The sequence below is a fragment of the Palaemon carinicauda genome, chromosome 31, assembly GCF_036898095.1.
Source record: "Palaemon carinicauda isolate YSFRI2023 chromosome 31, ASM3689809v2, whole genome shotgun sequence".
NCBI classification, from domain to species: Eukaryota; Metazoa; Arthropoda; class Malacostraca; order Decapoda; family Palaemonidae; genus Palaemon; species Palaemon carinicauda.
Window position 1 is genome coordinate 84,389,128 of NC_090755.1, and position 12,500 is coordinate 84,401,627.

At 33.7% G+C, this 12,500-nt stretch overlaps 1 protein-coding gene across 2 annotated transcripts in view; it reads right to left on the reverse strand.

The window, feature by feature from the left end:
- The window catches only part of LOC137624598 (sodium-independent sulfate anion transporter-like), an 82,151-nt gene that overhangs the window by 30,806 nt on the left and 38,845 nt on the right, over positions 1–12,500 (reverse strand). The window contains exons 8-10 of one of the 2 annotated variants that reach the window (XM_068355552.1): positions 10,510–10,680; positions 6,063–6,213; positions 1,905–2,518 (exon numbers count right to left, since the gene is read on the reverse strand). The exons of the other annotated variant lie outside the window; for it this stretch is intronic. Coding sequence (XP_068211653.1) covers positions 2,355–2,518; positions 6,063–6,213; positions 10,510–10,680 — 486 coding nt within the window. The 3' untranslated portion in view covers positions 1,905–2,354. Of the gene's footprint in view, positions 1–1,904; positions 2,519–6,062; positions 6,214–10,509; positions 10,681–12,500 lie in introns of those variants that run through there. 2 annotated transcript variants of the gene reach the window in all.

A 12,500-nucleotide genomic window follows, 5' to 3' on the forward strand; every position in this document is an offset into this window, starting at 1 on the left:
ATCTACTAACTGAAACATGCAGAAAATGTCCTCATAGTACGTGCGGCAATAAGTTGTTAGCCATTCAATTTTGATATAATCATATCAGTTCTCACTGACATGATATTCAAGGGGAGAATTAGAGTATCATGCCCATTTCTGAGGCAGGCGAGTGGGCAAGAGGGCTGGGCGGGGCATGAAGGGGGAAATCTGGATGGTTGAACTGGGTGCAGGGGGGGGGGGGGATGACAGAAAAAAGCTTGGGAACCACTGTTCTAAACCAAGGTATGGAAGGACAGCAGGAAATTCCTTACACAACTAAACAAAACCCTTTGCACGATTGTTAAGGCTCCAACATTTGCTGTTCTTCTTCAACACTTTTATCTTGAGACTCGATGGATTTGTAAAGATACAATAACATAATAATATACAGCTTATCATTCATGCCATTCAAATCACATACACTCTTGGTTCTGATATTTTTCCCAATCAGATATATCAAACGAAGTATGTCAATGCCTATATATCTGATTTAAAGGTTTAAAAGCCACCCATAAATAGAAGAGGCAAGGGACAGTGTTCTGATATTTTTCCCAATCAGATATATCAAACTAAGTATGTCAATGCTTATACATATCTGATTTAAAGGTTTAAAAGCCACTCATAAATAGAAGAGGCAAGGGACAGTGAGACAATGCCCTAGAGACTGACCACATATACATATAATCATCACCTAAGCCCCGTCTCCATCCAAGCTAGGACCAGGGAGGGACAGGCAATGGCTGCTGATGACTCAGCAGATTGACCTAGAGGCTCCCCCAAAACTCCCATCCTTAGCTCACAAGGATGGTGAGCTTGGAGCGACCAAAGAAGCTATAGAGTTTGAGCGGGACTCGAACCCCAGTCTGGCGATCACCAGTCAGGGACGTTACCCCATCGGCCACCCAAACCCTTGACAGTTTTGTCAATGTATTTAGGAAACTCAAACCTCTTCATTCCAATTGCCCATCAAAAATACTGCCTGACACAAATCATTTACAGTATTCAATCATGTTACATACTGTCAGAAACCCATTGGAATCAATGAACATTCACCAGTCCACTTGAGGAATACTTTCTACCATTCATTCATACATACATACGACAGTGATTGCTATAAGTACCCTTTTCTGTCCTGCAGAGCATAATAAATGCACGGTTTCATACGATATAAGAGTAATGAGACGGCTGTCTTAAATGTAAATTACACTAAATCAAACGGTAGAAAAATACAAAATATGCAACCAAAGGCAGTCAGTCAGCCATCTTGAAATTGTAAATTTACTCCACGTCCCAAAATAAGGAGCCTTCAAGAGGCACGTCATAGCTAGGCCTCTCCTTGCATTTCCTTGGCGTAGACCTTGGCACTCAATTGGTACATTATTTCAATATAAATGCTTAGTTGAGAGTGAATAAAATAACATAGAATAAGGTCTTAAACCTCTCATTAGCAGAGATCTTTCAGAAATCTTAAATATCACCCTTTCTTTTAAAATGAAAATTGTCCAGCATGTACTAAAATAAAGTTTCAACTTAAAATCTGAAGTACATAATTCATCTTACGAAAGTAAAATGTGTGCGAACAGATTGTACGTAAAAGATATTTAACACTGATTTCCTTAAAATGTATATTGCACTCAAACTTAATTAATTAAAATCAGCATTCATGTTGCCCTTTTTAATAGATTGTGAAGTCCTTTAAATTTTAGTTCCTTTTGTTATGATAAATATTTGCACATATACACTATATATATATATATATATATATATATATATATATATATATATATATATATATATCCATATATATATACATATATATATAATTATATATATATAAATTATATATATATATATATATATATATATATATATATATATAGTAGTGTACATACACACATTACATATAAACACTTTTATAGTGATTATACAATGCTCCTTTTCAATCCAAACTCAACAAAAAGAGACATTTTCCAAAATATGAAATATAATAAAATGGAGCAAGATCACTCTACCTTAAATCCATGTTGTTTCACATCAGAGTGTTTATATGTTACCAGACTCCACATTATTTCATGCAAGAAAATATGAAAATATCATAGATTTAACTTCACCATTGGGTCAACAAAATCAACTGACATAGGAGGGCAGTATTCCATAGCTGTCATATCAGTCCAAGATAAAACGTTTTATATACACATCACAAGTAAGAACTTTTTTAAGAACTTTTAAGAACTTTACAAACTTAGCTAACAAAGTTTGAATGTGTATTTTCGATTTGGGACTTCGCAGAACATCCAAATGACGTACACTTCTTCTTCTTGTTGTATTCTCGGTTATTTGTGGTCCTGGAATACTGTCGTGCTCAGCAAGGGATTGGCAGCTTCGCTTGTATCAGATGTAGGTGTTGTGATCATACTGCTGACGACGACTCCACCGCTCATTACAATGTGTCTTCCGTCATTACTCAGGCTCTCGAGGACGACCTCTGTCTGGCCATCTGTATGATAAAATGGATGTTTTTTTACTCTATTCTTGGGGATATCTGCCTGGCCATCTGTATGATAAAATGGATGTTTTTTTTTACTCTGTTCTTGGGGATATCTGTCTGGCCATCTGTATGATAAAATGGATGTTTTTTTACTCTGTTCTTGGGGATATCTGTCTGGCCATCTGTATGATAAAATGGATGTTTTTTTACTCTATTCTTGGGGATATCTGTCTGGCCATCTGTATGATAAAATGGATGTTTTTTTACTCTGTTCTTGGGGATATCTGTCTGGCCATCTGTATGATAAAATGGATGTTTTTTTACTCTGTTCTTGGGGATATCTGTCTGGCCATGTGTATGATAAAATGGATGTTTTTACTCTATTCTTGGGGATATGTCTGGCCATCTGTATGATAAAATGGATGTTTTTTTACTCTGTTCTTGGGGATATCTGTCTGGCCATCTGTATGATAAAATGGATGTTTTTTTACTCTATTCTTGGTGACCTCTGTCTGCCCATCTGTATGATAAAATGGATGTTTTTTTACTCTGTTCTTGGTGACCTCTGTCTGCCCATCTGTATGATAAAATGGACGTTTTTACTCTATTCTTGGGGATATCTGTCTGGCCATGTGTATGATAAAATGGATGTTTTTACTCTATTCTTGGGGATATCTGCCTGGCCATCTGTATGATAAAATGGATGTTTTTTTACTCTATTCTTGGGGATATCTGCCTGGCCATCTGTATGATAAAATGGATGTTTTTTACTCTATTCTTGGGGATATCTGCCTGGCCATCTGTATGATAAAATGGATGTTTTTTTTTACTCTGTTCTTGGGGATATCTGTCTGGCCATCTGTATGATAAAATGGATGTTTTTTTACTCTATTCTTGGGGATATCTGCCTGGCCATCTGTATGATAAAATGGATGTTTTTTTACTCTGTTCTTGGGGATATCTGCCTGGCCATCTGTATGATAAAATGGATGTTTTTTACTCTATTCTTGGGGATATCTGCCTGGCCATCTGTATGATAAAATGGATGTTTTTTTACTCTGTTCTTGGGGATATCTGTCTGGCCATGTGTATGATAAAATGGATGTTTTTACTCTATTCTTGGGGATATCTGCCTGGCCATCTGTATGATAAAATGGATGTTTTTACTCTATTCTTGGGGATATCTGTCTGGCCATCTGTATGATAAAATGGATGTTTTTTTACTCTATTCTTGGGGATATCTGCCTGGCCATCTGTATGATAAAATGGATGTTTTTTACTCTATTCTTGGGGATATCTGCCTGGCCATCTGTATGATAAAATGGATGTTTTTTTTTACTCTGTTCTTGGGGATATCTGTCTGGCCATCTGTATGATAAAATGGATGTTTTTTTACTCTGTTCTTGGGGATATCTGTCTGGCCATCTGTATGATAAAATGGATGTTTTTTTACTCTGTTCTTGGGGATATCTGTCTGGCCATCTGTATGATAAAATGGATGTTTTTTTACTCTGTTCTTGGGGATATCTGTCTGGCCATCTGTATGATAAAATGGATGTTTTTTTACTCTATTCTTGGGGATATCTGTCTGGCCATCTGTATGATAAAATGGATGTTTTTTTTACTCTATTCTTAGGGATATCTGTCTGGCCATCTGTATGATAAAATGGATGTTTTTTTTACTCTGTTCTTGGGGATATCTGTCTGGCCATCTGTATGATAAAATGGATGTTTTTTTACTCTGTTCTTGGGGATATCTGTCTGGCCATGTGTATGATAAAATGGATGTTTTTACTCTATTCTTGGGGATATCTGTCTGGCCATCTGTATGATAAAATGGATGTTTTTTTACTCTGTTCTTGGGGATATCTGTCTGGCCATCTGTATGATAAAATGGATGTTTTTTTACTCTGTTCTTGGGGATATCTGTCTGGCCATCTGTATGATAAAATGGATGTTTTTTTACTCTGTTCTTGGGGATATCTGTCTGGCCATCTGTATGATAAAATGGATGTTTTTTTACTCTGTTCTTGGGGATATCTGTCTGGCCATCTGTATGATAAAATGGATGTTTTTTTACTCTATTCTTGGGGATATCTGCCTGGCCATCTGTATGATAAAATGTATGTTTTCACTCTATTCTTGGGGATATCTGTCTGGCCATGTGTATGATAAAATGGATGTTTTTACTCTATTCTTGGTGAATCTGTCTGGCCATCTGTATGATAAAATGTATGTTTTCACTCTATTCTTGGTGACATCTATCTGGCCATCTGTATGAAAAAATTAATGTTTTTACTCTATTCTCTGATTGCAACACAGAAACCTGATAGTGTATAGTGATTAATGATTTTTTTCTGGTGATGCATTCTGGTCTTCTTTATTAGAACAGAGGAAATTGATAGTGTACAGACAATAAGATACAGTGAAATTACTCTTGGATTTGAGTATCTGATTGGTGAATTTTCCTTACTGTATCAAATGATCATTTGAAGTGCATTTTTTTTTCAATAAATGTTTCAATATTTTTACTAAAATATATAAAAATAAAATTAGCCACTGTATTTCATCTGAATCAGTCATTACTCGAATACTATACAATTAATGAAAAAAATCCAGCCTTTCATTTCATTACCTATTCATTTGCAATGTCATGAACTCCTAATCATAAGGTTTATCTACATCTATTAATAGTAATAAATAATTCTTCTTGTGGGTACTGTAATAAGGTTAGATTTGTCCAGCTCGGCTTAATAACGACTTTAACATGCAACGAAAATTTGCAGATATTGGGGAATAATTCAATAAATTTTCCTTTATTTACTAATCGGGTAGTTGAATCAGTAGAAGTTCAAAAGTTCAAAGTTGGAGCAAATGTTTTTATGTTGACCAGGCTGACATGAGTCTTTTCATAGTTTATATATGACATATCTGTTTTTGACGTTAATAGTTTATATAGGACATATCTGTTTTGACGTTGTTACTGTTTTTAGAATGATTTATTGTTAATTTATTCTCATCATTTATTTATTTCCTTATTTCCTTCTGAGGAATTTTTCCATGTTGGAGCCCTGGGGCTTATAGCATCTTGCTTTTCCAACAAGGGTTGTAGCTTGGCAAGTAATAATAATAATAATAATAATAATAATAATAATAATAATAATAATAATAATAATAATAATAACTAGTGCCCAAAAATATCTTCACAGGCAATAGGTGGTTACTGCAGATCTCTTAAAAAAGCAAAATTATATTTTCAATATATCTAAATAAAGCACAAAGTCGTGGAATATAACACCCACCATTGCTTGTTTTTGGAAATCAAAAGTTGAATTGCCTCGTAGAAGAAATGACACTTTAACTTACACGATGTCTCTGAACTGTGAATATTAACAGGTCAACGTACTGTCAACAGAAACTTTAAGCAGTTGAGTAAAAAAAAAAAAAAAAAAAAAAAAAAAAAAAAAAAAAAAAAAAAAAAAAAAATTTCTTTATTTTTTTACAAATACCTAAAGAAAACCTAAAGGTAAATTCCATATAAACAATGACTCACCTGCTAATATCTCCTCTAGTACATCGAAAGATGGACACACAGCAATGCCCTCATGCAGAGAAGACACTATCTTCACAAGTTTGGGCTTCAGGCCTACGAAAACTAGCGTCTGTCCACGTCTGTGGAAATCATCTATCATGCCCTTGATTCCCTGTAATGAGGAATAATAATAAGGGAAAAATATTGAAAATAATATTATAATCACATATAAAATGGCTCAAGTAACATGAATTCATGCAGTTTTGAAGACTGGAATAATTGACAGTGATGGTAAACTCAAGTTTTTGGAAATAGTCAACTAAACTGGCGTACAGTATTTCATGAAAATTTTCTGGCCAACAGGAGGAAGGCTATCAGTAATAAGGAAAAATTTCTGGCCATACCAGTTTTAATGTAAATCATCAACAGGACAAAGTCTATCAGTAATAAGGAAAAATTTCAAGGAAAAATTTCTGACCATATCAGTCTTAACACAATATATCAACAGGACAAAGTCTATCAGTAATAAGAAAAATTTCTGATCAGATCAGTCTTAACACAATATATCAACAGGACAAAGTCTATCAGTAATAAGTAAACATTTCTGGCCATATCAGTCTTAACACAAAATATCAACAGGACAAAGTCTATCAATAATAGGTAAATATTTCTGACCAAATCACTCTTAACACAAAATATCAACAGGACAAAGTCTATCAATAATAGGTAAATATTTCTGACCAAATCAGTCTTAACACAAAATATCAACAGGACAAAGTCTATCAATAATAGGTAAATATTTCTGACCAAATCAGTCTTAACACAAAATATCAACAGGACAAAGTCTATCAATAATAGGTAAATATTTCTGACCAAATCAGTCTTAACACAAAATATCAACAGGACAAAGTCTATCAATAATAGGTAAATATTTCTGACCAAATCAGTCTTAACACAAAATATCAACAGGACAATGTCTATCAATAATAGGTAAATATTTCTGACCAAATCACTCTTAACACAAAATATCAACAGGACAAAGTCTATCAATAATAGGTAAATATTTCTGACCAAATCAGTCTTAACACAAAATATCAACAGGACAAAGTCTATCAATAATAGGTAAATATTTCTGACCAAATCAGTCTTAACACAAAATATCAACAGGACAAAGTCTATCAATAATAGGTAAATATTTCTGACCAAATCAGTCTTAACACAAAATATCAACAGGACAAAGTCTATCAATAATAGGTAAATATTTCTGACCAAATCAGTCTTAACACAAAATATCAACAGGACAAAGTCTATCAATAATAGGTAAATATTTCTGACCAAATCAGTCTTAACACGAAATATCAACAGGACAAAGTCTATCAATAATAGGTAAATATTTCTGACCAAATCAGTCTTAACACAAAATATCAACAGGACAAAGTCTATCAATAATAGGTAAATATTTCTGACCAAATCAGTCTTAACAGAAAACATCAACAGGGCAAAGTCTATCAGTAATAAGTAAACATTTCTGGCCAGACCAGTCTTAACACAAAATATCAACAGGAAAAAGTCCATCAGTAATAAGTAAACATTTCTGGCCAGACCAGTCTTAACACAAAATATCAACAGGAAAAAGTCCATCAGTAATAAGTAAACATTTCTGGCCATATCAGTCTTAACACAAAATATCAACAGGAAAAAGTCCATCAATAATAATAAAAATTTCTGGCCAGATCATTCTTAACACAAAATATCAACAGGACAAAGTCTATCAATAATAAGAAATATTTCTGGCCAGATCATTCTTAACACAAAATATCAACAGGACAAAGTCTATCAGTAGTAAGTAAACATTTCTGGCCATATCAGTCTTAACACAAAATATCAACAGGACAAAGTCTATCAGTAATAAGTAAAATTTCTGACCAAATTACTCTTAACAGAAAACATAAACAGGATAAAGTCTATCAGTAATAAGTAAACATTTCTGCCCATATCAGTTTTAACACAAAATATCAACAGGAAAAAGTCTATCAGTAATAAGTAAACAATTCTGACCATATCAGTCTTAACACAAAATATCAACAGGACAAAGTCTATCAATAATAAGAAAAAATTCTGGCCAGATCATTCTTAACAGAAAACATCAACAGGACAAAGTCTATCAATAATAAGAAAAATTTCTGGCCAGATCAGTTTTAACATAATACATCAACAAGAAAAAATTCTGGCCAGATCATTCTTAACAGAAAATATCAACAGGACAAAGTCTATCAGTAATAAGTAAACAATCCTGGCCAGATCATTCTTAACACAAAATATCAACAGGACAAAGTCTATCAATAATAAGAAAAAATTTCTGGCCAGACCAGTCTTAACACAATATATCAACAGGACAAAGTCTATCAATAATAAGAAAAATTTCTGGCCATATCAGTCTTAACAGAAAATATCAACAGGACAAAGTCTATCAGTAATAAGGAAAAATTTCTGGCCAGATCATTCTTAACACAAAATATCAACAGGACAAAGTCTATCAGTAATAAGGAAAAATTTCTGGCCAGACCAGTCTCAACACAAAATATCAACAGGACAAAGTCTATCAATAATAAGGAAAAATTTCTGACCATATTAGTATTAACACAAAATTTCAACAGGGCAAAGTCTATCAGTAATAAGTAAACATTTCTGACCATTTCAGTCTTAACACAAAATATCAACAGGACAAAGTCTATCAAAAATAAGAAAAATTTCTGGCCATATCAGTCTTAACACAAAATATCAACAGGACAAAGTCTATCAATAGTAAGTAAAAAATTCTGGCCAGATCATTCTTAACACAAAACATCAACAGGACAAAGTCTACCAGAAATAAGTAAAAATTTCTGACCATATCAGTCTTAACAAAAAACATCAACAGGGCAAAGTCTATCAGTAATAAGTAAACATTTCTGACCATTTCAGTCTTAACACAAAATATCAACAGGACAAAGTCTATCAATAATAAGAAAAATTTCTGGCCATATCAGTCTTAACACAATATATCAACAGGGCAAAGTCTATCAGTAATAAGTAAAAATTTCTGGCCAGATCATTCTTAACACAAAACATCAACAGGACAAAGTCTATCAATAATAAGAAAAATTTCTGGCCATATCAGTCTTAACACAAAACACCAACAGGACAAAGTCTATCAGTAATAAGTAAACAATTCTGGCCATATCAGTCTTAACACAAAATATCAACAATAAGAAAAAATTCTGGCCATATCAGTCTTAACAGAAAACATCAACAGGACAAAGTCTATCAATAATAAGAAATATTTCTGGCCAGACCATTCTTAACACAAAACATCAACAGGACAAAGTCTATCAATAATAAGAAACATTTCTGGCCAGACCATTCTTAACACAAAACATCAACAGGACAAAGTCTATCAATAATAAGAAACATTTCTGGCCATATCAGTCTTAACAGAAAACATCAACAGAGCAAAGTCTATCAGTAATAAGTAATAATTTCTGGCCATATCAGTCTTAACACAAAATATCAAAAGGACAAAGTCTATCAGTAATAAGTAAAAATTCTGGCCATATCAGTCTTAACACAAAATATCAACAGGACAAAGTCTATCAGTAATAAGTAAAAATTTCTGGCCAGATCATTCTTAACACAAAACATCAACAGGACAAAGTCTATCAGTAATAAGTAAACATTTCTGGCCAGATAATTCTTAACACAAAACATCAACAGGACAAAGTCTATCAGTAATAAGATAAAATTTCTGGCCATATCAGTCTTACCACAAAATATCAACAGAACAAAGTCTATCAGTAATAAGTAAAAATTTCTGGACAGATCATTCTTAACACAAAATATCACCAGGACAAAGTCTATCAGTAATAAGTAAAAATTTCTGGCCAGATAATTCTTAACACAAAACATCAACAGGACAAAGTCTATCAGTAATAAGATAAAATTTCTGGCCATATCAGTCTTAATACAATATATCAACAGGACAAAGTCTATCAGTACTAAGTAAACATTTCTGGCCATATCAGTCTTAACACAATATATCAACAGGACAAAGTCTATCAATAATAAGAAAATATTCTGGCCAGATCATTCTCAACACAAAATATCAACAGGACAAAGTCTATCAATAATAAGAAAAATTTTTGGCCAGACCAGTCTTAACACAAAATATCAACAGGACAAAGTCTATCAGTGATAAGTAAACAATTCTGACCATATCAGTCTTAACACAAAATATCAACAGGACAAAGTCTATCAATAATAAGTAAACATTTCTGGCCATATCAGTCTTAACACTTCAACAGGGCAAAGTCTATCAGTAATAAGTAAACATTTCTGGCCAGATCATTCTTAACACAAAACATCAATAGTGCAATAAACAGCCTAATGATATATCCATTTTGAGAAAAATGAAAGGGGAGAAATTGCCTACCTTGGCAGAGGTATAGTCCACATTATCTATGAAGGAACAGTCGATGGCAACAGGGAGCGAACCTCCTGCTTGTCTGAGACCAGCCTTCCTCACAGCTGACCTGACGTGAGTGGTACTTGGATAGCTGAGGCCATGGGATGGCGTAACAAGGGCGTAACCAGCGTGCTGTTTCTGCATGAACATTAGAAAATGAATAAAAACTTATAATCCAGATTTTTTATTCGTTCCGGAATAAAATATTCTAAAACATGAAATGAGACCAAATATATTGAGTTGATTATTTCAGTACCTAGAAAGTACAGCTACTAAGAAAGGCTTTTGTTTTTTTAATTAGCTTTCTATTACACATTGTAATCAAACCCTAGGTATCAGGTAAGATATGGGGAAGTCATTAATAATGTCAAAAATAACATGAAGGATGTTGACATCACCTATAGTCCATTTCTTTTAGCGAGTCATATTTGCACCGACTCGCAGCGGTGCCCTTTTAGCTCAGAAAAGTTTCCTAGTCGCTGATTGGTTAGAATTATCTTGTCCAACCAATCAGCGATCAGGAAACTTTTCCGAGCTAAAAGGGCAATGTTGCGAGTCGGTGCAAATATGCCTCGCTAAAAGAAAAAGACTATAGTTGGTGGTGCATTCTTTTCTCTGATGAAAGGTTCCAAGTTCAATACAATTATGAGGTAGAAATCTATTTCAATAGATATCATTGTTTTTATTTCCAAAAATATTATATCACTGGGCAAATATATTAAAATAATTCTTAATTAATATGCATTTGGGAAGAAAAATTAGAGATCCCAACCTAACCTAACCCAACCAAGATGTTAATAACCATGTTTTTGTGTCCACACAATGCTAATTAGAATATATGCATTCAATTGAGGTCAATATTAATTTCATTTTGGAAGTTAATGGTGTTACCTCAATATGAAGACTGCAGTATATAAAAGATTAAATAATAGAGTATAGCCTGCAAACTGTTTTGAGACGAAAAAAAAATATCTTCAGTTTGATAAACACTAAGGAGGAAATACAAGTTCTTGAAATTTTTCATGAAATAAACCTTATCTTCTATATCATGTATTATTTTTTTTCTTGTGAATAGTAAATAATTAGGAGAAATTCCCTTTACGAGTATTTATTACTAAAATGAAAGAGATTAAACACCCTAATGAATCAAGCTCGACTCTTCCAGAGCTGGCCATTTGGAAAAACTGGATGCTAAAAGCCCCGGGGCCCCAACAGGGAAAACAGCTCTGTGAGGAAAGGAAACGAGGAAACAAGAAAAGTAATTAATAACTAAAATAAATCCTTTTAAGAATAGTAGGTAGTAGCTTGGCCAGGGCACCAGCCGCCCGTTGAGATACTACCGCTAGAGAGTTATGGGGTCCTTTGACTGGCCAGATTGTACTACATTGGATCCTTATCTCTGGTTACGGTTCTTTCCCTTTGCCTACACAGACACCGAATAGTCTGGCTTATTCTTTACAGATTCTCCTCTGTCCTCATACACCTGACAACACTACCAACAATTCTTCTTCGCCCAAGGGGTTCACTACTGCACTGTAATTGTTCAGTGGTTACTTTCCTCTTTGTAAGGGTAGAAGAGACTCTTTAGCTATGGTAAGCAGCTCTTCTAGGAGAAGGACACTCCAAAATCAAACCATTGTTCTCTAGGCTTGGATAGTGCCAGAGCCTCTGTACCATGATCTTCCACTGTCTTGGGTTAGAGTTCTCTTGCTTGAGGGTACACTCGGGCACACCATCATATCCAATTTCTCTTCCTGTTGTTTTGTTAAAGTTTTTATAGTTTATATAGGAAATATTTATTTTAATGTTGTTACTGTTCTTAATATTTTATTTTTCCTTGTTTCCTTTCCTCACTGGGCTATTTTCCCTGTTGGAGCCCCTGGGCTTAGAGCATCTTGCTTTTCCAACTAGGGTTGTAGCTTAGCAAATAATAATAATAATAATAATAATAATAATAA